Here is a 25,508-nt window from a genome sequence, read left to right as displayed (position 1 = left end):
GGACTTCAAGGCAAGCCCCTGAGCTGCTCAGGGCTCTCCCATCTGTGCCTGGAAGGTGGTGGGGTGTGCATGCAGAGCACCCATAGCAAAACTGCTTCTTCCAGAAGGTCTAACGTGCTCTGGTCCATCCATCAGCTGCCAGGTCTACACTGACACCATACCCCGCTGGTCCTTAGTCCCTGGTGGCCACTGGTCACCTCTTGCCAGCTGTGGCCATACAGGTCAGTGACAGATTGGCCTTTGCTGTCACAGCTCCTTTGAGCTCCTCACTCAAGTGCTCCGTTGTTCATTAACTGATGTTTTAGTGTGCAAGTTCACTGTGTCCCCCCTTCATGTCCCTGCTGTGCACCCCTCAGCTGGCCTCAGCACCCCACTTTGGTACTGCTTTTACATGAAGTCTGACAGATTAATTTGGCAGCATAACTCATTTTAGAATCCCAGAATGGCTTGGGTTGGAAGGGACCTTAAAGCTCATCCAGTTCCAGCCCCTGCCATGGGCAGGGACACCTTCCACTAGAGCAGCTTGCTCCAAGCACCGTCCAACCTGGCCTTTTTCACACTGCTTCCCAGTAACAGCCTTTAATTCCAGGAGGATCTTGATACTTAAACCTGAGCATCACTTGCCTGGCTGGTGTGAGCCCAGACAGGGCTGGAATCCTTTAAGGAATGACAACTGGGTGCTGGTTCCTCACCTTGTGAAGGTCAGAAGGAGTTTTGCTTGCCAATGGACTCCCCCATGCTGCCCGGTTCATGAGCAAGACAGAGGTGCTGAGATGGATGGGATGTTTCCATCACCTCCTTCTAAAGGAAGGGCATTTTTGGTCACTCCCTGAAGCATTGATTCATTCCCTTGGCAGAAATTCAGGCATGTAGCAGGGCACTGAGTGTGCCAAGAGCTTTTCTCCATCAGAGAAGTGCCTGTTATTAGGCTGAGAGCTGTTTTGGGACCATGTTTAGCTCCAGTCTGTCTCCAGCATGGTCACCCTGAGGTCTCTGGGGTTAGATGACTGTTAAACCTCAACCAAGAGCTACTCACTTCCCTGTATAGGTAGGTGACACCATCATATCTACCCCAAAGCAAGGGAGAAGGCTGCAGCCCATCTCCCTCTGCCTGCACCAGTGCGTAGCTACTTCACTCTGCTCCCTACTCCCTTTCCACACAGCTGCCCACAGCAGGTTGGGCTTGGGGAAGGGAATGCATCGGGAACTCTCATTTCTCGCTGTAAATCTCGCCCTGGGCGGGTGGGACAAAGATTTGAGGGAGGAGATTCATCTCTTGAATCACATCCCATTTGATGCTGAAGGCTTCCCCAGCCTTCCTGGGCTAATCCCAGCAGCACCGGCTGCCATCCCTTCCCACCCTATTCAGTGCTTCCTCCTCACTTCCTGCCGGTGTATTTTTGGCTACTTGCTAACAACTCCTTTGACCTGCACCCTGGCACATGGGAGCTCCGATGGTCACTGCAGGAAAACAGGCTCCTACCAGTGGAACCTGATGGCAGCCGTGCTCCTGGAGACGTGGCAGGGTCCAGGCCAGCTTCTGGAGTGTTTCTTGGGGGTGTATTCAGCCCCTCACTGTGCACTCAGGGCTCTGATGGGGCATCTTCCCTTTGGCTTGCACAGAGTGAGCAAGGTCTTGTGGAGGGGCTGCTCTTGGTTTCCTCAGCCCCTCTCTCATCCCAGGCTGCCCCGAGATGCAGGTACATGGCTGAGAGCTGGAGCGGGAGCACAAAGAGCCAGACCCAGGCCTGGCACATGTAATAGATATAAATGTCTGGGCTGGAATCCGCAGGGATGGATCATTCACATGGCTCAGGAGAGCTGCTGAGGGGGGGAATGGGCACAAAGAGTCCAGGCAGCAGCACCTGGGTGCTTTTAGTGGTGATGTCATCCAGCTTCCTTCTTTCTGCTGGTGTTTCACAACAGTTTGGGTTGGAAGGGACCTTACAGCTCCTGCAGCTTCAACCCCTGCCCCGGGCAGGGACCCCTTCCACTGGAGCAGCTTGCTCCAAGCCCCTGTGTCCAACCTGGCCTTGAGCACTGCCAGGGATGGGGCAGCCACAGCTTCTCTGGGCACCCTGTGCCAGCGCCTCAGCACCCTCACAGGGAAGAGCTTCTGCCTAAGAGCTCAGCTCAGTCTCCCCTCGGGCAGGTCCAAGCCATTCCCCTTGGCCTGTCCCTACAGGCCCTTGTCCCAAGCCCCTCTCCAGCTTTCCTGCAGCCCCTTTAGGCACTGGAGCTGCTCTCAGGTCTCCCCTTCAGGAGCCTTCTCTTGTCCAGGCTGCCCCAGCCCAGCTCTCTCAGCCTGGCTCCAGGCCTTTTCAAGCCCCAGAATGTCTGCTCTGATCTATGCTTTACCAGCCCCTCTGGAGATGTCAAGATAGGTACAATTCCATATGGAAAACAGTGATTTATCAGTTCCCAGTCACCTCTGAAAGGCAGAAATGGGAGTTCATCCAACTGGGTATTTGCTGTCAGTCTTTTGTTTGTTTTACCTGCAACATGCCGACATTCCTGGATTCCCACAGAGTCTCCCCATCGGAACCACAATGCTTGTTGCTGATACAAAACCATGTTTTGTTGGGAAATGTTCAACCAAACTTTCCTGCCCAGCTGGGGATAGCCCTGCTCTGACTTTGGGTTCCCGGGACAAGATGGACAGTGACAGGAAGCAGTGAGGGGAGGAGAACCTGGTGCTATTCCCAAAACCCCTGTGCAGGAAACTTGCTCCTTTCCTAAGACCCAAACTGCACCTCAGAGTTGGGATGTCAGCTCCTTGGGCTGACAGAGGTCTCCTGTGCCTCCTTCAGCACATCCTTAGGGCTCTGCTCCTACCAGAGACATTTACAGCCTCACCAAGAGGAATACACAGGTGACTACTTGGGATGTGCTACCTGGCTTGGAGAATTGGTGCTGGAAGAAGCAATGGGCTGTCCCCCAGGGAAGAGCTGCAGTCAGTGCCTGGCATTCCTATGGGCATGGCCACAAGTGCTGCTGATCCACATGGGCTCAGGCATTGCCTACACCTTTAAGCACCTCCTCTTGATGTCCTTGCATGTAGCATTTGGAGCCTTCAGTCAGCAAACTGCTAGAGACATTCCTTGTATTAACCCTTAGGGATGCTGCTGGATACAGCAACCTTATCCTGGCAGTTCCTCCCTCCTGCTTCCACATTCCCATTTGATTTTCACTCTGAAACCTGGGCTGAAGATGAGCAAATGGCCCTGATTCTCTCCTAGCCACTGTGAGAAGTCAGTGTTGGCTCCAGGAGCAGCTTCAGCACTTCCAGCCTCCTGCTGTCCCCAGCCACCACCAGCAGGATCACTGCAACCCAGCACAGGAACTGATGGGGCTGGATCCCCATTCCCGGACATGGGCATTCCTTAACTCACTGCTTTACTTTCCAGCCAGATCAGCTCCAGAATGAGACTCCCAGCCCTTGTGCTGGCACAAGGAAGGAGCATCACAGGAGTGTGAGAGCTGGAAATGGCTCAAGCAGCATCACTGCTGGCTGTGGAGCCTCCTCCTGCGTGTGAGCCCCAAACTCTGGGCTTCTGCAGCCTGCTCAGCTCCAGTCGGGGCTGATCTCTGGTGTCTGGGCTTTCAGGAAAGCCACCAACGCCTGTGGATGATGCCAGCAGGTTCTGCATCATGAACGGCCAGTTCCACGGTGAGAGCGGTCCCATGAGAAATCATTGCAAACCCAAAAGAGGAATGTTCCCTTTGCTATTTGTTCCATGTAGAATAGAAGGATGTGGGAGGCTGGCTTTATCTACAGGCTTGAAATGGCACTTTCTAATCTTACACTGCAGGAATGTTTTAACAGTCTTGGCACAAACCCCCCCTGATCTCCTGCAGGGGCCAGGAGGAAGGAGCACGATCGGTCCCTGCAGCAGACCTGGGCTGGGAGAAACCAGGAGTGATCCCAAGGGATCACTTGGTAATTGCTGTGGGCTGGTGTGGGGGTACTGCTGAGCTGGATGTCCTGAGCCAACCAGGTCCTCTTTAGCTTGAGCTATCGGGGACAGGAGTCAGACCTGTGTCTGTCACTGTGTGGTGCTGGCGCAGAGCACGGCCCCTACAAGCACTGACCTGGCAGTGACATGCACCTGGCTTATCAAGGACCGATCATGTTGGAGCTGGCATCACGCACCGAGCTCTAGAGAACAGCAGGGACTGTGGGGTGGTGACAGCCCAGAGCTCTCCCACTCTTCTCCACTGCTTCAGATGCTTCTCACCTTTGCCCGTTGGCAGCAGCAGCAGCAGGGAGCAGGAGTGTCTCTGGGCTTGTGCCAGGGATGGAGCAGATGTTGTGGGGCCTGCCTGGTCTCGCCTGCATGTGGCTGTGGCAGGCGGGCTTTGCGCGGCTTCTTTCTTCCAGCCTCCCTCAGTCCTCGCTTCCAAGGCTGTGATCAGACTTGCACCACATCTCCTTCCACTGACAGGCACCAGGGCGGGAGCTCCTCTCCTGCCTTCATCCTCCCTCTGGGCTCAGAGGAGCCAGAAACACGGGGCTCCAGAACTGCTCCATGCCCTCTCCCAGAGCTCAGTCCCAGCTTGGGAGCACACACATGGCTCTGGCTGCCCAGAGCAGAGGACAGGAACAGGACAGGCACACGGGAGGCTCTCTGCGGGGTTTCCCAGCCTCCAGCAGTGGGATTTAGGAGCTTTTGTTGCCCTTTTTCATCTCACCCCTGAATTTGCCCAGCTGCATGTGGCCACGTGTAAACTCTTGGCATCCTGACCGGCCTGTGGCAAGATGCTCCACAGCTCAGCCTGGCCACCTCCTTTTGTCCACGGGGCACTTGCCAGCTGCCAGGATCATAGGATGCCCCCAGCTCTGTTAGTCATGAACTGCTCCCTGTTCACCGTCTCCACACCACGGGCTGTATCCCAGATCTCGAGCAGAGCAGCACAACTATCTCCCTTCCAAGCTGGAGTATTGGATGTTCCATAACTTCAATCACATACATGAGGGACCTTCCTTCTTCGTTTCCAAGCTCGCAGCATAGGGAAGAGGGTGCTTCCATGTCAAGGGGATTGCAGAGGCAGTGGCCTGACCACACCTAGGGTGTTACCTGCTCATTCTGGCAGAGCCCAGCAGTGAGCACGGCTCTGGTACATTTGCCCTCCATTGATCCTGCTCAACCTGCTCCTGCCCAGTGGAGTGCAGCAGCTCATCCCACTGAGCTGCAGCTCTTCTGGCAGTCACTTCTCAGCTGGTGAAGCTTCATCAGCTTCATTTTCAAGTAGCAGCAACTCACAGCATCCAACTGGACAGCCCTGTGGATCTACAGTTAACCCTGAGAGCTGCTCGTGCCATGATTACTCTCTCAACCTGTCTCTTCTGTAGTGATAGGACAAGGGGGAATGGGTTCAAACTGAAACAGGGGAAGTTCAGGTTAGATTTGAGGTTGAAGCTCTTCCCTGGGAGGGTGCTGAGGCGCTGGCACAGGGTGCCCAGAGAAGCTGTGGCTGCCCCATCCCTGGCAGTGCTCAAGGCCAGGTTGGACACAGGGGCTTGGAGCAAGCTGCTCCAGTGGAAGGGGTCCCTGCCTGTGGCAGGGGTTGGAGCTGGAGGAGCTTTAAGGTCTCTTCCAGCCCAAACCAGGCTGGGATTTGATGATTTCCCCCATGTTATTCACACCCTACTCTGCTTTCATTGGAGTGAGCATGTGCTGGATGCTGGACTTGGGTTCTCAGCTACTGCAACTCAGCAGGCCCAGCTGGAGAATGCTTACTCACACTGCTTGGGAATCAGTCCTTTGACATCAGTGGGGCAAACTGCCATTCCCATAGCTCACACGTCTCCTGCAGCTTAGGTGTTCTCAGGTGGTGGGAAGGTGGAGGTGAGTCAGCAATGCACCAAGCCCATCTGGAGATCATCTAGAGATGCTGGCCTGCAGGTGCCTGGTGCTACAGGGCTCCTTCCCCTGCCAGCCTCCAGTCCCCCAGGAGGGACCTGCCTCCCTTCTCATGTGGATCTGGACATGGATCAAGCCTCTTGAAGTCTATCTAATTCCAATCAGGGGATTTGCTTGGGTGCAGTCTGGGACACAGATATTAAGGGCTGCAGTCTCAGCAAGGACCAATCTGCAATAGCATTGTGGTCATGGTCATCAACTGAGGAGCCATTTCTTACTGCCCAACCTTAGAGCAGACAAGCACCATCCACACCTGACCAGTAAACCTGGATACATGGTTTTCCTCTTCCTTCTTCAAGGAGTTTCCAAAGCCCCATATCCCAACCTAGAATCAACACCAGGAGCATCAGGTACTGAAACCAAGCCAAACTGCCTCCCTGTGTGAAAGTGTTTGAGATTAACCCAGGGGAATGGCCACAGACGAGTCCATTGCCTTCCTCCCCAGGGGAAAACATGCATGTCTTCCTAGGGAGCAGGGAGCTTTAATTACAGCTGCCTGCTGCACAAAGCCTGGCCCTCAGCTGAGCACAGCTATCATTAAGAGGCAGCAGTGTTAGGCATGAGAGCAGGCTCTAGCCTGTGATTTACGAGGGGATGGTGTGGGTGCAGTTACTTTCCTCTCTTCTCTCCCCAGTGTTTTTACAAGTGAATTCACTGATGAAAGAGTGTCTGAGGCTCAGGCAAATGGAGACCTCTGTGTTCATCTGCAGCAAAAGCTTCTTCATCCATCCAGTTATCACTGACAGCCTCAAACCACACTCGGAGGGTTTTGTGTCCACAAGTCACAGTCTAAGCCCCAACCCTCTGTTACCACCTATGAGCAACACCTAGAACAAGGGCAGCACCCTCCTCATTGCCACCCATCTCCTGCCACAGTGGTGGGATGAGGAGTGACCCCAAAGCAGTCCTGTTGGTGGCAGTGAGGCAGAAGAGAACAACCCATTTGTGTTGTCCACAGCCATGAGGTGGGTCAGGGTTTGGGTTTTGCTTTGCATTTGCTGGTGGCAGCTCTGGTTCTCCTGGCAGCCAACACCTCTAACACATAAAGAGGCCGGAAACAGCTCAGCTCCCACATAGCTCCCACTTCTGGTCACCTTCAGCAAGAGGCTGGGTACTTGTCAGTGCTCTGGGAGGGTGATGCTGACTGGGACTGTGCCTGTTCACTTGGTCTTAATTTCACTTTCTGAATTGCTCTGCAGTGCTGGGCATTACTGCTGGGTGCCTGAACTTTGGTTTATTGCCCCTCACATGGGCTGCGCTTTACCTTTGGAGGATGTAAATCTGGCCAGGTTGAGACCGATAAGACAGAGGGCAGAAAAAGAAAAGAAAAAGGAAGCAGGAAGAACAAAACTCAAACAAGTTCACCTCATAAAAAGCTTCTGGGGGCCAGAACCCAGCTGGCAACCAAAAAAAGGAAAGCATTTGCTGGCCCTTTCCAAGGAGGTGTTGAAAGACCCCAACCCATCAACTGTGGAGCGTTGCTACTCCAGCAGCCATTAAAAGAGCTGCCTTCACCTGGGGCAAGGCTGGGTTGGAGGCCTGTGAGCACTGAGGGCTCATTTGTGCCTTATCTGCCCATCACAAGAGCTAGGGCTGGTCCAAAATCCCATTGGCTGCCCCTTCCTAGGTCCTGGTGCTTAGCTCCTCCATCCCAGCTGGAATGCTTGGGAGAAGCTGTGGGAGCCTTTCAGGGAGTGGGAAAGGAGAGGTGAAGAGGTGGGCTAAGCCTCGGTGGGTGATCAACCAACTATGGTCTGGATGTGGCCCCTGAGATGAGGATTTCTAGCACAGGAGATGTCTCAACAGGGTAAGGAAAACCTTTGTGGGAGACTGCCCAGAGAAGCTGCGGCTGCCCCATCCCTGGCAGTGCTCAAGGCCAGGTTGGACACAGGGGCTTGGAGCAAGCTGCTCCAGTGGAAGGGGTCCCTGCCCGTGGCAGGGGTTGGAGCTGGGTGAGCTTTAAGGTCCCTTCCAACACAAACCAGGCTGGGATTCCATGACTCTATGCCTGCGAGTGGGGTTGATTTGTCACCCTCCTCTGTAGGAACCCCTGAGTCAAGTATGTCTGCAGGAACAGCCACCTCCAGGCTTCCTCTTCCCATGGGCTGGGAAGCTTCTGGGCTTTTCCCTCGGTGGCAGTGAGCACGTTGCAGTAACGCCCTTAGGAGCGTTTTGGGAGTGGGAGCAAGGGCTCAGCTCTCCGGGGGAATTGCAGTGCAGGTGAATGGGGAAGAGCTCCAAACCGGTCCAGCACTCGGCTCCACACCCCTCCCTCCCTCCTTCCTTGCAATTCCTCCTGATTTATCTGGATTATCAGGAAGTAAAAGCACCAGGGCTTTCTGGTTACCCCCTGGCATCGTGAGTGTCTGGTTTGCTGGCGGCACCATCCCCAGACAGGAGGAAGGAAGCATCTGGCTGCACTGGGGAAGGACAAACTTTCCCCTTGTTCAAACGGGAGCAGAACAACACCAATGCATGGGGTTGGCTCCCTCTGGGATCCCCTTTGACTCCCTCTTGAGAGTGATTTCATCCAGACGAGCTAAATACTTTAAGGATGGGTGAGAGCATCCTTTCTTCCTGAGCTTTCCACTTCAAACCCACTGCAAGTGGATGGAGCTGCTGTTCACAGCCTCTCTCCTACATGAAAACCCTTAATGCTCCCCTCTGCTGTAGCCCTGACATGAGAAGCTGTGATCTGGTGGCAAGTGGAGATCCAGGAGCCAAACTGATCTTGGGCCTCCTTGGATGCCATTTCCTGTGTCACTCAGGCACCACTCCTGATGGCGCAAGGGCCCTCCTGTAATGCAGTGGGATGAGCAGGGAGGATTCCGAAGGTACCACCCGTGCCCTCCCTTGCAGTGGGAGGCTCAAGCAGCTCCTGGGCAGGCAGGTGAGTGTTCTGGGTACCTGCTGAACCTTGGCCAAAGCAGCGAGGGTGAGGAGGCCGTGCTGACAGTCATGTGCACATCGATCTGCTCAGTGCTGCATGACTGCTGCTCTTGTGGGCACATACGCTGCTGCTGATAAAGCTTTATCGCAGTGCAGGAAGCCATCTCTGCCATTTTGGGAAGTGTGTGGACATCCCCTGGCACTTCTGCTTGGGGGACACTAGGGAGGGCTCACAAGGCTGGAGTGGCTTTGGATGGTGATAGTTTTATTGCCCATCACATCAGCGTCAGGTTGAAGGTGATGCACCACCATCTGCCTTTGGGTTAAGGGCAGTATTGCTGCCTGCTGCAATGTAAAGCAGACGTGAGGCCAAGGAGAAAACCACCAAACCCACAGACTGCCCTGACCTGGCACTTCTAGGGAGACCGTGGCATGGAAGAGGGAAGCAAGCAGAGTGTGACAGAGACACAGCACCAAAGCAGCACCCGGCCGGGATCCAGCCCTCCGAGGCTCCCCACGCATTCAGGCTTTGCACCCGGACTTATTTTATATGGATGTTTCTCAAGCCCATACAAGCCGATGCATATATTCACCCTGTTTCACTCCTTCCTTTGCCTACCACAAGGACTGAAACCTCCTGAGACCTTCTGCACATCCGTGTCTCTTTGGAATCTCTTTTACTTCTGGCCTGAGTTATCCATGGCCCTATGAAAGCACTCAGTTTTCCAGCACAAAGCCAGCCCATCAAGGGTCAGATCCTAACAAACCTCTGGCAGATTTGGTCCTCCAAAGAGGGTCTCCACCAGAGCAAAGCCTGGGTTCATCCTGCACAACCATTCCCTGGCTCTTTATGCCCTTGGCTGAAGCCACAGTGGGACAGCCCAACAAAATGGTGCCTGCTGTTCATGTTACAGCAGACAGTGTCTTCTTCTCTCTGATCCACCTGCAAACCAGCTGCTGCCCAAGCTGGTCCGTGCAGCTCGAGTGCTGCACCCATGGAAGTCGGGCAGACGGAGCCCCAGAAGCGATGCTCAGGACCTATTTCACCAGCCTTGGGGCTGGGTTTTGCCACTCCAACTGATGGGGAACTTGTTTGCAGTCAACCAAGCTGGGCACTGAAGGGCAGAGTCTGCTCCGTGGCACAGAGATCGTGCCAGAGGACATTTCCTCCTCCAGCTGTGCAGCACCCAGGCTGCCTTGCTCGGGTCTTTGCCCACCGTGCTCTTGATGGGAACCGGCAGAGGGGCAGAAACCAAAGCTTGTCTTGTAAAACTGCTTCACGACCCCAAGCAAACGGCGACTTCACCAGCGTCCAGCTCTATGATGCCAGCGCTCAGCTTGTTCTCAGGTGCCCCAAAGCACCCCCAAGTCCCTCCAAGCTCTATCACTGTACGACAAACCCACCCTGCCCTGCAGAGTGCAGCAGAGTGGGTCCTGCTCCCATCATCTGCTTGTGCTGGGCGGCTCAACCAGCCCAGCTTCAGCGGTGGAACCAGCACCAGGTACGACCCAGGCCCGACCGCAGCAAGGCTCAAACTCTTGGTATCACCCCAGTCACCAGTTTAAGCCTTTGTTCTGGGTTTACCCGTAGCTGTTAAAGAGTGCAGAGCAATAACCTTTCCACTCACAGATACTCCTGCAATGAATCCCAAGCCCCTCTTTATAGTCCTGTGTTGGGACTCCTTGATTCAGCTCCTTGCCTGCCCTTTCTGGGCACGAAGGACTCATTTTTGCTCCTAACCACCTGAAAGCTTGATCACTGCACTAAACGGAGCCAGGAATGTGCTCCTGAGGTGAAAGTGGGTCTGGGCTTCAGGCAGCCGGGCTGCTGAGTGTCATTCTCGAACTCAAAAAGAGCCCTTTTAGGAGCAGATCCCACCAAAGCAGCCACCGAGGGAGGGTGATCCCTGCTACTGGATCTGATCCCTGTCACAGCCCTCGCTCCGCGCAGCGTTTGGGAGCAGCCCAGCAACTCAAGCGTTACTCCCTGTTGCCCTAATTACAACAGGGCAATCACTGGATTTTACTACTGTGTTGTCTCACAATTATTCCCAGCCTTTAAGTATAACGTCAGGCAAATGACTCGTCCCTGAGCCTTGTCCCGGTGGAGTTTGCTCTGGCATTTTCCAGGCAAATAAGGGAAAGGGGACAGGAAAGCTGCGCTCCAGCCCCTTGAAAGCAGCCAGCGGCTCGCGGGGAGGCAGAGCCGAGGGAACGGGGCAGCTCCAAGCTCCGGTTCGGAATGCGGTGATGGCGAGCACACGCACCCAGCGCAGCAGCTCCTGCGGCGCCCACTGGGAACGGCCGAATTCCCTCCACGCACACCCCAAAGGAGGAACCCCCGAGGTTTGCGAACAAGCAGCAGCTCCCAACTGCCCTCTCCAGACCTCAGCAGAGCGAAGGCTCCTGCCCGGAGCCAGACGGGCGTTCTGCTGCCAGGAAAGTGCCACCTACCGGGCCCGTCCCGGTGGGAAGCGCAGGAACGGGAACAACCCCAGAAAACAACGCTGGGAAACGCCGTTTTCCCACTTTTCCCACTTAACCCCCCCCACCACCGAGGGACACATCCCAGGCACAGCCCCTCCGGCCACGCTCCCTCCACAGCTGCACCCACCGGGCTTTGGAAGCAGACGAACGTTGGGCAGGGGGATGTGAAGGGTTCGGGTGTGCAGGAAGGGACTTACCGGTGCTGAGAAGCCGCTCGTGTCCCCTCTGCTCCCGTGTGTCCTCTCCCGCAGCTATCCGTGACTTCCTACTTCAGTCCTGCTGCCATTCTCCAGCAGCCAAACTCCCTTTGCCTCCTGCCCGGGGCTTTGCCTGCGAGCCAAGGGGCCAGCGACGGAGCGCAGAGCAAGGCAGAGCCCACCCGGTGCCCCAGCCTGGTGGGGGTCCGCTCGCTGCCGCCTCCCCTCTGCCCTTGGGTGCCGGCGCCGCTCTCGCCGGCTGTCTGCGAGCAGGTGACAGAGGTTTCCTGGCAGAGCAGAGGAGGGGAGGGATGTGCAGGCAGCGAGAGGTGGAGCTGGCACCCGGAGCAACAGGTTACTGTATAACCAGGAGCCGGCCGCCCCGCACCTTCGCCCACTCCCCATGCAAGGGCACGGGGAGCTCGGGAGGGACGTGTGGAGCTTGAGGTGGCTTCCACCCGAGAACATTGTGTACCACGGGGAGCCTGGAGGCAGCCACGGGTGGCAAAGGAGTGCGCGGGGCTTGGGTTTCCATCGCCGGGGAGGGAGGGGATGCGCTGCCAGCTGCTTGCGGGGGGAACAAGGCACCTTTTGTGCAGCCCCGTGCTCTCCTCCGCAGCTCCGCGCTGACTCACGGCTGCTTTTCCTCCAGCTCCGCTCCTGCCTGCTGTCCGCAGCAGGGGAAGGTGCCATGGGACGCAGGGAGGGCAAAATAGCCTCATTCTTCGGGTCCCCACAGCAGTTGGGGTGAGGAGCAGAGACCCTTGGGGTACCCCACACCGTGGCACTGTGCTCCTTAGGGTTACACGGCCGTAAAGCCTCTTGTCTTGCCCCAGCTTTACCAGGAGCTGGCAGGGGGTAGTGGGGCCTGGCTGTGCCACACGTCTCAGCCCCACACTTCGGCCTCTGGCAGTGGGTAAAGGTAAGACACGGCTTTGGCAGAGCTGTGCTGGGGTTACAAAGGGAGAGGGGGTGATTGCTAAACCCACCCTGGGGAGGAACTGAGCTGAAGCAATTGCTGTGGTGCAGGAGGGGAGTAAAGGGCTCCAGGTGGGCACGGGGAAAGTAAGAATTGCTTCTTGCAGGAGTAGAATCATAGAATGGCTTGGAAAGGACCTTAAAGCTCATCAGTTCCAACCCCTGCCATGGGCAGGGACCCCTTCCACTGGAGCAGCTTGCTCCAAGCCCCTGTGCCCGACCTGGCCTTGAACACTGCCAGGGATGGGGCTTTTGAGACAATTCCATGGAAGTGCAAGTGCATCACAGGCCACCCCCCATCCCTATGATGTGTGTTGAACCCATGGCATGTAGAGATACCCTTGTCACCGGCCTCGGGGCAGAAAGAGCTGCAACTCTGACACCAGAGAAGGAAATCAGGCACTTCCGCCACGGGACACAGGGCTAGAGGCTTCCTGAGCTCCGTGCTCACGGAGCTCCCTGCCCCATGGTTTCCATCAGTGCCTGCCTTGCTAAGGGGGCTCGTGCTCAGCTCTGGAGGAGCAGGAGAACACCCCGGGTGAGTTACTGCAGGAGGAATGCTGCTGGGTGAGCCGGATGGGCAGCGGGAGAGCCACTTCCCTGCATGACAGCTCAGTCCTGACAGGAGATCAGCCTCTTCCGCCCGAGCGGAACGTGAACCGATACTCGGTGTGATGCACCCCCCCCCAGCACCCAGCATCATCCTCACTGCGATGGCAGTGAGATCCCAGGGATCTCGGCAAAGGGTGCACTGTGAGACATCGCCAGCACGAGGAGAAGCAGGTCTTGGAGGCTGCCAGCCACAATTCCAGGCAGGAGAAGGGATATTGGTTCAACAGAAGGGAAATGCAGTGGGAACATCAGCTCAACCGGAGCTCGGGGAGCCCTGCCAGTGGAAAGGCTTTGTGCAGCAGATCCCTACCCCCTGAAATGTGTTACCTACCACTGGGATAACACACTGGGACCACTGGGCCGGCTGACTTTACCGGGATGCAGACAGGGAGGTGGCAGGATTCTGCTTCAGAAGCCATTTGATGTGTTAGGCACTGTGCGTGCTCTCTGCCAGCCTCAGCTCCACGTTCACGATGAAGTGGGCTCCTGTGAGGTGCTGCACCCACAGGAAACCTCTAACTGCTGCGTGGAGGAGGCAGCTTTTCCTCTGGGCAGGGAAGAAAACCACAGTGGAGCTTATTACATCCTCCCTGTAACAGCTGATGTTGATGTGAGAGGGAATTACCCTGCTGTGCCGGGGGTTCCGGTATTCCTGCTCCGCTGGCTTCACTCCCTGTGTGGCTCCAGATGAGCAGCACATCCTCAGCCCCGCTCCTTCACTGGATTTGGGGCTGTACGTCGTTCCTGCCTGCTGAGGAACACGGAAAGGCTGTGGACCAATAGATCCCTATCTCTCAGAGTATCTCCAGGTTGGAAATCCCAGGAGGCCAAACTTGCCTCTCGGGATCAGCCTTTTAAATGAGCTTGGCGGCAGACACCCCTGTGATGGCTCGAGAACAAAGACTTCTCCCTGGCACAGCAAACACCACCCAAACCCAGCTCCTCAAAATAGGTGTTCCTCGCAGGTTTTAATGCACTTTTCATCCAACTGGCTCGTCCTGTTCCGGGAGGGTTGGGCCTCCTCATGAAAAGCTCCTGCAAGCTTCTGTCTGGCAAATGTCATCAATGGCTTCGCTGTGCTGTGCCTTATCCCAACAGTGGGAATGGTTTGGAAAGGTCAGAGAAACCCTCGGAGGCCAGGGCCTGATTCACTTGGCATGGAGAGGAGGTGTCGTGGAGGCAGGGTCAGCAGCACAAGTGGCAATTCCCAGTCAAAGCCTGGAGACACCTGACATGAAGGAGCTGCTGGAGCTTCTTCACCCACATTCCTCATGGAGCAAAGGGCTGCCAGCGGCAGAAGTACCCCAGTATCTGCTCCTCTAATCAGAACATGGACAATTTAAGATAGAATTCCATTCAAACGCTGCAGCAGAGCTGAGCTGCCCTGTTGAGGGTGCGAGACCGGGTTGGTGCCCGGAACCCCCAGTAGGCACTGACTGCATCCAGGACCCCATAAGCAGCATGAAAGCCAGCAGGCCCTGCTCTGAATGAGCTCAAAAATGGGTGTTTATTACCATAGGTGTCTGTTTACCCCACTGCTGACTGTCAGCATATTGTCACTCTGTGCTGCTGCTTGCTTTTCATCTATGGGATGGTTAGGGCGCAAAGAGTTCACCATGTTTTATATCATATATATCCCTGTATCTCCATAGAGAACCATAGAATCATGGCCTGGTTTGTGTTGGAAGAGACCTTAAAGCTCATCCAGCTCCAACCCCCTGCCACGGGCAGGGACACCTCCCTCTAGACTCCATGGCAGAGCTGCTCCAGCCCTCGCAGCATCTCCATGGCCTCCTCTGGCCTTGCTCCAGCAGCTCCACATCCCTCTTGTGCTGCTGCCCTAGAGCTGGGTCAGGACTGCAGGGGGATCTCCCCACAGAACAGCAGAGGGGATCTAGTTGTATGGCGCAGCACCCCGAATGGATGTAGGGCCGTAACTGAGGGGGTGGTGATCTGTGGTGGGGTCAAACACCTCACGGTAGGAACACCTCCCGCTAGCTTTCCTCTAATGCCTCCTAAACCTACACCCTGGCTCTCTGCTACCTCCAGTTGTGCTGATGGTTTGCATTGATTTTGTTGTAGTGAGCACCACGAGGAGGAAGGAGGCTGCAACTTGAGGTTAACGACGTGTGACCCCGTCTGCTGCACCACCTCCAGCCAGGTAAAGACGATCTCCTCTTTGCAGGGTTTCCTTTAAAGCTGTCAGATGTTCTAGTGCAGAGCTTTGTGGAGGGCAGGTGTAAATACCACAAGTTTGTGCTTCTGTTTGTCTGCACACAGAGAGGGGTTGGCTTGGCTTGGGTTTGTCACTGATGGGGTACACAGAGCTCGGTGTGCCCGGCACACCTCGGAACACGTGTGATGGGTACATTCCATCCTGCCAAGCAAACCTGGGAGGACAGGCGGGTGGGTGTTTGAGTCATGCAGAAGCATTCAGTTGTTCAGCTTCTGTGCTGCTCCTTGCACCCAGTTCTGCTGCTTTTCTGTTACCTTCATGGGTGCAGTCGTGTTCCTGTGGGTTGGTTGGGCCATTGACTGAGCAGGGTCCGGCCGTGAGGGATTCATGTCAATGTGTGTGTGTTGAATTTGAGGGCTCGGTGGTGTAACAGGTACAGAGCTGCTGTAATGTCTTCTATAGAGTCAGGCTGAGAGAGCTGGGCTGGGTCAGCCTGGACAAGAGAAGGCTCCTGAAGGGGAGACCTGAGAGCAGCTCCAGTGCCTAAAGGGGCTGCAGGAAACCTGGAGAGGGGCTTAGGACAAGGGCCTGTAGGGACAGGCCAAGGGGAATGGCTTGAACCTGCCCGAGGGGAGACTGAGCTGAGCTCTTAGGCAGAAGCTCTTCCCTGGGAGGGTGCTGAGGCGCTGGCACAGGGTGCCCAGAGGAGCTGTGGCTGCCCCATCCCTGGCAGTGCTCAAGGCCAGGTTGGAGCAAGCTGCTCCAGTGGAAGGGGTCCCTGCCCGTGGCAGGGGTTGGAGCTGGAGGAGCTTTCAGGTCCCTTCCAACACAAACCACTCTGGGATTCTATGATGTGGATGGAGCTGGTGTAATGTGGATGGAGCTGGGGTTTCCTGGCCTTTGAAGTGGCTCCCCTGGGTATAAATGATCAGACTGGGCTCCTGCACAGTAGCTTCTTACATCTTTTAGTCCCTTTTACCACCACTAGAAGCCAGCAGTGTGGCCGGGGCTGTACAGGGCCTGCACTGCTGGATTTTCAGCCCCTGGGTACTGCAAACAAGGGCAGACTTCAGGCATGCATCCCAGAGCAGGAGAATGGCCTACATGGAGCAGTGGCAGGATCAGAGGAGTCTTGCGAACACCCCGGGCTCACCTGAGCCTCCTCTGTGTAGCTTAGTTGTAGCCTGGGATGTCACCGAGATGCTCTGCACTTCAAACACTTCTTAGATCCAAAACTTTATTTATTTGAACAAGTAAATTCAACTATAAGAACTTCCAAATATAAAACCTGCTTGTACAAAACCCCCCCAAACTTCCCATTAACACATGGGTTTGATACAGTAAAAACTCTGAGCTTCAACACAGCTTGTAACTTAGAAGACAAGACTTAAATGTAGTCATTTTTGCAGTATAAACACATGTAACATCAAATAGAAATACTCCTGTTGGAACTTTTAAGTAGGACAGAAGAGCAAGTGAATGTTTGGGCTCACCTTAAAGCCATCCTAGTTAAACTAACATATCCTCATGCTACAGAGGTCTTTGGTCCCTCCAGCTGCCCAAACCCTGCAGCTTAGCTCTCTGGCTGTGCACAAAACTCAATTCAGCTCGTTCCCACAGGGATAAATCAGGTTCTGCCCTAGTAAAGTCAGGGTAATTACCACTGGGGTCTGAAAACACAAATGAGAGCAGCAGAGAGACCGTGCCCTCAAACACGAACGTGGTGGTACGGCAGAAATGAGCCCGTGCTGTGTCGCCCTGATTCATTTCTGTGTCACTCTGGGTGTAGGTGCTGTGATCCAAGGATCTCAACAGTGCTCAGATGATGCCCTGGCTGCTGTTGTGTATTGGCAATGAAGAGTTAGTGTGGATCCCTGAGGAATACCAGAGCATTAAGAGGTCTTGCTGAATCACCTCTTGCCTTTGCCCGTAAGCGTTCAGAGAGCGTAACACAGCTGCTGGACAGGATGTTTTACCTGTCACTCAGGTCTGCCCCTCAAAAACATGTACTTTAAACAGAGGAAAGTTTTACAGGACTTCTATATATAAAAGTATTAAATATATGAACTATAACCCCAACCTTTTATATTAGAAATGTGCTGATAACATGTTGAAGACCTGTAGGTTTATCTGTTAAAAGCAGCGATGGCCGAGATCTTGAGAATTGACTCCATCCCATAGAAGAAGAGCAGAACACTGTTGAGGATGACATCTGTTTTCAGCACATAGGTTTGCCACACCAGGAAATATACAGCCAGAAACACACTGCCCACTGTCATCACAAGACTGAGCCCCAACAGACTCTCTTCTTCTGTCAGGTTCCCCCTTACACCTTGAAGGAAAGGAAAAGCTGATGTGAGTCTTTGATTCCTTCTGACAGTATCACAACTCTAAGTCTAGAATGTTCCTGTTCAAAACCAGCTCTGGTTCTTACAGCTCAGCACACACTGAAATACTGGCCTGACCAGGCTCTGTCAGGGACCATGAGAACAAGCCCAAGCACCAGTGGACAATCCACTTCTTGCTGACCCAGCTTAATCTGAACAAAGAGCAGCCCGTGGATACTCAAGTCCTGGCTCCCACCTTTTCCTACCACAGATTATCAGCTCTGAGGCTGCAACCCATTTTGATCACTCAGCTTCTTGGTCAACCATCAAACTTGCCCCCAAACTCCCCAGGCTGCACTTAGTGTGACTGCAGTGCACACCTGAGAGCATCCAATCCTGATATTAAGATCTTATACGATACAAAATCTCCTCTATTCCCTGCTACTCCTATTTCAAATTACTCCCATTGTGGAGAAGCTGCTCTTCTCTCTTCCTTGCATCTTATTTCGAAGCAGTCTCAGTAGATTTTGCTGGTTAACTACATTAGGCTTGAAATTCATTTCTTTATTCATGCCCCAAATGCTCCAAGCAAACATGTGCAAAGCTTAAAGGCAGCAGGCTGAGATCACCCCATGGCAAGTCAGCTGAAGCCAGCACAGACCCACCTGGTCTCAGCAATATCAAGCACGGATTTGAATGCTAACTTGTTTCCTTATTAAAAAAAGACTCTATGAAGTTTCAGCAAGATCAGGGCAGGGGTCAGGAGGCCCTCTGAAGCCTTGCGTACTGGTGTACATGAAGCCCTTAGGTCTCCCCAGAGCCTTCTCTTCTCTAGGTTCAACAAGCCCAGCTCTCTCAGCCTGTCTTCATAAGAGAGGTGAAATCTATTGATCAGTCAGATAAAGCTTAATGACATCAGTGAACAACAGCCTCCAAATATCTGTTATTCTGCTAAATTGGCATGTTTTGACACACTTTTGATTCCAGAATGATCAGTGCTTAGAGCTTATATTGCATGAGAAGGTACAGTGCTAACGTGACCTACCCAGGTACAACCGGAGCACTTCAGCAATGGCCGTAATGACAAGCAGGGTAAGATCAACAGACAAAAAATCTTCTGGATAGCTGAAAGCTTGACCTGGAGAAGAAGGCAGCATAAATGAGGCAGGAAAACCCAGCCGGGACACAGAGAACCCAGCTCTGCCACAGGCACCCAGCCTCCTCCGGTGTTACAACAGCAGCAACTTACTTTTATAAAGCAACATTGCGAGAGTTGCCAGGAAGTAAAAGATTAAATAAAAGCCATTTACATAAAACAGAAGCTGTAGAGGAACAGCTGACATCTGAGAGCTGCTGTTAAGGATTTCTCATAGGGATGAGGTGGGATCTGGTTCATAAAATCACCATTCCCCAGTAACTACAAAATACTGTGGTTTTTTAAACTCAGTGGATCAGCTGCAAAGGGTTTACTGGGTAGGATTCAGAGTACCCGAGGTTGCAAACACCAGGGGTTAGGATAAGAACTTGCTGTTTCAGGTTTGGCTTCAGCTCCTGTTCAAGAATGTCATTTGGTATGTGGTGGGGTGGTTCTTAGCCTCAGGATATGAGGGAGGTGCATGTGTGTGTTTCCACAACAACTTCTCTCCCTCTCAGTCAGCTTGAAGCGGTTGACAGGGGGCTGGCAGGCTCCCAACACACGGAATTCCAGAGTCTTTGCAAATAGGTGGCTCTGTGAAGCAGCCAGGCCCCATCACTTCCCATCCCATGCCCACAGGATGGGAAGTCTGAAAGCTGTGCTCTTTGTTACATCTCTGAGAAGGGCCACGAGCTCAACTTTGAGATGCAGATCCATCAGGAACAGACTTCCTTAATGCACTGCTGACAAAGCTATCTGTTGGATAGTGCAAAAGCATATTTAGCTTTAGTTATTTCTCTGTATGGATCCACTGCCAAAGCACTTGAGAGCTCCACAAGCTTTAACACATTCCCAAAAGGTCCCTGAAGGACAGGGGCTGTCTTATGGACAGGGGCTGTCTTATAGACAGGGAGACATCAGTAGCAGGCTCAGGATTGATTCTCTCATCCCAAGGTGGCAGCCACCTAAAGGTACCCAGCCTGCCTAATTTAGCTGCCTGAGATCCCTCTGAATCCTGCAGAGATGAGCCCTTTCCTAGCCACAAGCTCCCGCACAGGTTGGAATGAGCCATGTCCAGTGTTAACCCTGGCTCATTGGAGACACCACAATCTTGGATGTCTTCAGGAGCCCACTGACAGACGCAGCCCCTGTATGGCAGGTCCGTATGTACTAAAGGAGTCTTTCGTTCTCAGGCACAGCAGCATGTTCCTAATGCCATATAGGAGACAGTGTAGGACATCCTGGAGCTCACCTCCACATGGAGAAGTTGGAATGTGGCTCCAAGTATCCACTTCTATGTATTTTTGATCACAAACGCCTTCCTTAGCCTTAAATAATACAACTTAATTTATACAGAAAGTTACCTGTTCAGATTTCATTATGTCCACATCTTTCTATACTCAAAATATCCCCTCCTCTCTCCCCGACCCTTCTCAAATCCTTGGAGTATCTCCAGGCAGGGACTTCATCCCAGGCACCTTTTAGAGGCTCTGCCCAGCCCATTCCTGCATGGAGCAGCCACCCACCTGCAGTGGCTGTATCCCAGTTCCCAGAGCAGCTCATGTCATTAAACCAGAACCAGGTTTTTGTGTTTTTCCAGTTGAAGGAAGGTGGAGCAGAAAAATTACTAGATGGGTTCTAAGCATGGAAACCTCTGAAGCTGAGGGTGTCTCCTCTCAGGAGATACTTAGATCTTGGCAGGAGTAAAGGGAGAATTAACATGAGAGAAGAGGAAGTGCTACTGAAAGCTGCTTTTCCTACCTCCTGTTGTCTGTGCCATCTGCCTGTGGGCTTTGCTGCATGGGGTTTGTGTCCAGCAGTCCACAAATCCCATTTTCAGCCTTACTTCCTAGGGAAATGAGAGTTATGGGATGATAAAACAGGGCTGTCAACCCTCTGTCAAGACTGTGAGTGGGGATAAAGGGGCAGGGTCTCAACTCAACCTCAGCTAATGCTGCAGAAAACAGTCTTAGGGGAAATGTTTTACCAGTTTTGCTTCATGTGGATGGAAAATCCAAAGAGTAACACGAATCCAGCAGGTTTATTGGGTGGGAAGATGGGAGCACATTTCAGCCTGGCTTCCTGAAGGTTCCCACATGTGAGGGGTGACAGGTACCAAAAGGATACAATTGATTCAGATCTTCCTTTACGTGGAGAAGGGAAAAAGAAAAGAGAAGAAAATCAGTCTAATGATGCGACCAAAGTGCTGCAGAAACACTCAAACAACTGTTTTGAGAGGTCAGACATGATTGTAGAAGCACTCTGTCAGGTCACTGGTGATTCATCATTTCTCAGATCACAGAGTCCAAAAAGAACCTTTTCAAATCCCTTCATTCTAATCTAATTTGGGGAAAATCCCTGCTGTGAAAGTGACTTTGAGAGGAACCCATCTCTTTCCCAACATGAAGAAGAACCCAGGTGTTACTTAGAACTCGTTTATCCTGTCCTTGCGCAGCAGATGACATTCATCCCCTCTAACCATGCAGGAAGGAGGGAGACACGGAAGGGAAACCAGAAGGTACCATTTGGTTTTCAATGGTGAGAAAGTGTTTGTGTAGCACATCAGGCTCCCGGTTCCTTCCAAACTGGTTCCCTTCAAAAGCAAAGTGATTCTATGTAAAACCGTAATCTATTCTGATCACCCACAGAATCCTACCTGTATTTCCTACAAGCGAATCCACACATCTTATTTTCCCTTCCTTTCTTCCTTCAAAAAGCACAGGCAGAATTCCCTTGCAACGTGATGGCACTGACCTACTAAAGCAGCTCTTAAGTAACTCATTAACATTCTTGGCCTCTTTCAGCCACAGGAGGAATTGAAAAGTTGGGATCTGTTTCACAGGGAGCAGAACTGTCCATGAGAGGCCATTGCATCCACCTGCCCTGAGACACCCCGTTGTCATCCAGTCAGTGGGACATACCTCACCCTCTCAATCCCACAGCTCCTCAAGGTTAATGTCCTCCTCCCCTAATAGCTTTATGCCCAAATTAATCCCACTAATGTTAGGCGCCTATTTAAGGGATTACATTTGAGAACACAGGGGCAATAGGGAAGAATTTAAGGTGGTGATTCACACAGTCCATGCTCTGAAACACCTCCTGTCTGTGTATCCTCTCTGTAAAGGGACAGACCTGTCCCCTTGCTTAGCCAAAATGTTTGCGTTCTTTTTGCAGGATGGGAGTTAAAGGTTTCATAAATACATTTGCTGCAGTGGCTAATGGTTAAAATGGGTTTGTATTTCTACCCTGGTATAAACCCCCAGGCGAAAGTCACACCAAGATGATGCGCTTCACAGAGACATCTCTGGTTTGTCGTTGAGACTGTGAAGTAGGATGGGAATTTGAAGTAGAATCGGAGAATCCCAGCCTGGTTTGTGTTGGAAGGGACCTGAAAGCTCCTCCAGCTCCAACCCCTGCCCCGGGCAGGGACCCCTTCCACTGGAGCAGCTTGCTCCAAGCCCCTGTGTCCAACCTGGCCTTGAGCACTGCCAGGGATGGGGCAGCCACAGCTTCTCTGGGCACCCTGTGCCAGCGCCTCAGCACCCTCCCAGGGAAGAGCTTCTGCCTAAGAGCTCAGCTCAGTCTAAACCAATCCAAATACCACAACTGCATCTGCAGACCTGTCGTTATCCCACAGGGAGCATCCGGATCTGAACATGTGCTGTATGAAGCTTTACCAGCACAGCCTCATCGCGCTGCCCCATAGCAGTGCTATAATCACAGCGGTAATTCCACCCGAAGGGCAACCCCATGCGAATTCCCTGCTTGCAGCTCCCCAGGTTTATTTAGAAGCTTATTTCTCCGCATCCTTTTCCACCAGAGAGAGGGCTCGGAGCCCTCGCAGGGAGGGCTTTCACAGCCGCTATTACTTAGCACACGCTGCCACCCCCCGAGCAACCCGGGGCATTTCAACCGGGTTGAATACGGGAACCTCACAACACGCCTGTGAAAGGGATACTGCCCTTAAAGAGTAATTAAAAGAGATCATTTCAGGTATAACAACAGGCTGCTAATCCCAGCTCCCCGAGACGTCTCCCTGGGAGGATTAATGCAGTCTGCGGTGCTGCTGGAAGAGGGCTGAACTGAAAGGGAGCATTTGGCAAACACTTTATTGTTGAAGCCAAAACGTTTCAAAACCAGTTTTTTTCCACCTAGGGCTGAAATGTGCATGTTTTGGGGATACCTTTGAGTTCTTTGAAAGAAGTGGAAATTCTTCGTTTTGAATGGACTTTGAATCCCAGTGGTTCGTAACGGGAGTGGTTCTCAGGGGAGACCTTAGAGCAGCTCCAGTGCCTGAAGGGGCTGCAGGGAACCTGGAGAGGGGCTTGGGACAAGGGCGTGTAGGGACAGGCCAAGGGGAATGGCTTGAACCTGCCCAAGGGGAGACTGAGCTGAGCTCTTAGGCAGAAGCTCTTCCCTGTGAGGGTGCTGAGGCGCTGGCACAGGGTGCCCAGAGAAGCTGTGGCTGCCCCATCCCTGGCAGTGCTCAAGGCCAGGTTGGACACAGGGGCTTGGAGCAAGCTGCTCCAGTGGAAGGGGTCCCTGCCAGCAGCTGCCCGGATTTACCTCAACGTATCGCTGCTGTCGCGATAAAGCTATCGGCCTGACCTCGGCCCCCTCCTCAGTCTGTGTCCCCCCCACCCGTGGGGCGGTAAGAGACAAGCTGTACCCCGGTGGGAAGCATCCCCCCGGTCACCGTCCGCCCCGGCGGGACGTGCACAAAGCGCTGCCGGTACCCATGGCGCCGAGCCGCTCACCTCGCCTCACAGCGGCCATCCTGCCTCACCGCCCCCTCCCCGCCCAGTCCTCCAGCGTCCCGGCAGGCTCCGCGCCGCGACCGTTTGTCCGCGCGCTTGGGCGGAGCCGCCTGCTCTATCCCCGCCCCTCTTGCCTTCGGGTGTTGTCGGAGCGCTCGGCCCGGTTCGGTCGCGTTCGGGCGGATTCGGGCACTGCCCGTTCGGGCGTCTCCGTTCGGGCAGGCGAAGGGGAATTCGGGCGCGATCGGAGAGGACTCGGCACAGCTCGGCTGTGCTCGCGCCCGCCTCACCCGCCTTCGGGCAAGATCGGAAAAGACCGGCACGAGCTCGGGATTCTTCGACCCTCTGGGCCGGACCGCTCGGGGACTCGGCCCTGTTCGGGCGCGCTCGGGTTCCCCACCCGAACTGTAAGGTATCGCTTCGGGCCGCGCGCCTGCGGACTCGGCCGGGCTCGGCCGCGTCCTGCCCTGGGATTGGTCGGCCGGCAGGAAACGAGGGCCCCGCTTCTCGGGAACCATCGATAGCCTTCGGACGAGGCCTCGAAACGCTCGGGACACTTCGGGCACCCTCGGAAGCGGTTCGGGAGCGCTCGATTCCGCCCGCCGAACACGCTCGGAAGCGCTCGGCCGAGTTCGGCACCGCTCGGCCCCCGCTAAAAAGCGCTCGAGTGACCTCGGAGGACCGGGGTCCCGTGCCCCCTCCCCTCACGGCCCCCTCCCGCCTGCGGGACCCGCAGCAGCGCCCGAGGGGCGCGGCGGTTGCTGGGGCCCGCCCCGGGGTCTGCTCCCGCCGCCCGCCTCGGATGGAGGACGCGGACTCGGCGGCGAAGCAGCTGGGCTTAGCGGAGGCGGCGGCTGTGGCGGCGGCAGCCGCAGTGGCGGCGGCTGCGGAAGGACCCGGGCGGCAGCGGCAGCGGCAGCAGCGGCAGCAGCAGCAGCAGCCTCGGCAGGCGGCGGCCTCGCAGTCAGAGGCGGCTGCGCAGGTGACGGCGGTGACGGTGATGGCGGCGGATGCCGAGCACATCGAGATGGCAGCCGCGCCGCTGCCGAGCGCCGACGAGGCCGCCGCCACTTTCGCAGGTCAGGGCGGGCGGAGCGCGCATGCGCAGCTCCCTCAGCCCCAGCGCCCGCCCGGTCTCGCCGCTCTGTCCCTCAGGGCCGGGCGGGCCGGGGCTGTGCCTCAGTCACCCCGCACAGAGTGACCCGCTCCTGGCCCCCGCACCGCCCCACCACAGCCGCACGGGCAGGCTGCCTTGTGCAGCCGAGGTCTGAGCCCCCGTCCCCTTAACAGCACCCCGAGGCGTGCAGGGCTGAGCCCCTCACGCCCCAGTGGTGTCTCCCTGCGGGCTGTTCTCTCGCTGGCAGCCCCGTGTGGCGCTGACCCGCTGGGTTTAGCCAGGCAGGCAAATACCCCACACGTAACAGAAGCATCCGGGTGGAAGTTCGGACGGTTTTTAACTGGCCAACAGCGGGTAATGGCACCCTAGAGCCCTGTGACAGAGAGAGGCAGTTCTCTTGATGTTTGCCACACACCCCTCTTCTAATAAACAGCATCGCCATTTGGGTTGGGGTTCCAGTATAGCTGCAATATTCATTTTCCCTTTAGTTCGTCCCATGCTGATAACCGCTTTTATGCTCTCAGGTTAAAGCACGTTCAATCCAAAGCTTGATACAAATCCAAACGGTTGTGCTCATAACACCCGCGAGGGGCCACGAACCCCAGGAGTGCTCTTGAATAGGAAGGAAGGAGGAAATGTGACCCTCGTTCTGGGTGTTTAGCTGATTATCAGGCCCTGTGGACACAGCACAACGTTAACTTGGCGTCTGCCTTGCGTTCCAGAAGTCACCACGGTGACCGTGGCCAGCGTCGGGGCCTCTGCAGACAACGTTTTCACCACGTCTGTGGCCAACGCAGCTTCCATTTCAGGACACGTGTTGGTGAGTCTGCCCTTCCCTGCCATGGCGTTAGCAAGGGCCCACCTCCTCTCTTGGTGTAAATGAAGGTTTGAGCTGAGGGAAGGCTGGAG

General features: G+C 54.6%; 3 protein-coding genes across 8 annotated transcripts in view; 1 reads left to right on the top strand and 2 right to left on the bottom strand.

Moving 5' to 3' along the window:
* The window catches only part of EPS8L2 (EPS8 signaling adaptor L2), a 63,206-nt gene extending 51,407 nt beyond the window's left edge, over positions 1–11,799 (bottom strand). Inside the window, exon 1 of the mRNA XM_065686506.1 lies at positions 11,498–11,799. The gene's annotated coding sequence lies outside the window, so the exon portion shown is untranslated. The remainder of the gene's footprint in view (positions 1–11,497) is intronic.
* Positions 11,800–16,480: 4,681 nt separating this feature from the next.
* Positions 16,481–24,244, bottom strand: TMEM80 (transmembrane protein 80; the record flags this gene model as incomplete). Its single annotated transcript, XM_065684283.1, has 5 exons — positions 16,481–17,595; positions 18,636–18,728; positions 18,840–18,933; positions 20,853–20,869; positions 23,617–24,244. Coding segments are annotated over 5 exons (1,038 nt in total), but the record flags the coding sequence as incomplete, so codon positions are not given.
* Positions 23,595–25,508, top strand: part of DEAF1 (DEAF1 transcription factor) — a 25,846-nt gene continuing 23,932 nt past the window's right edge. For 3 of the 6 annotated variants that reach the window (XM_065686509.1, XM_065686511.1, XM_065686510.1), the window contains exons 1-2: positions 23,596–24,561; positions 25,322–25,419. In XM_065686509.1, the coding sequence (XP_065542581.1) occupies positions 24,285–24,561; positions 25,322–25,419 (375 nt within the window). In that variant the 5' untranslated portion in view covers positions 23,596–24,284. Of the gene's footprint in view, positions 24,562–25,321; positions 25,420–25,508 lie in introns of all 6 variants that reach the window. The other 3 variants (XM_065686512.1, XM_065686513.1, XM_065686508.1) reach the window with 2 other exon arrangements.

This window comes from Lathamus discolor, chromosome 6, assembly GCF_037157495.1.
Source record: "Lathamus discolor isolate bLatDis1 chromosome 6, bLatDis1.hap1, whole genome shotgun sequence".
NCBI lineage: Eukaryota > Metazoa > Chordata > Aves > Psittaciformes > Psittacidae > Lathamus > Lathamus discolor.
Note: the sequence above shows the minus strand (reverse complement) of the source record. Positions and strands in the feature narration are given on the sequence as shown.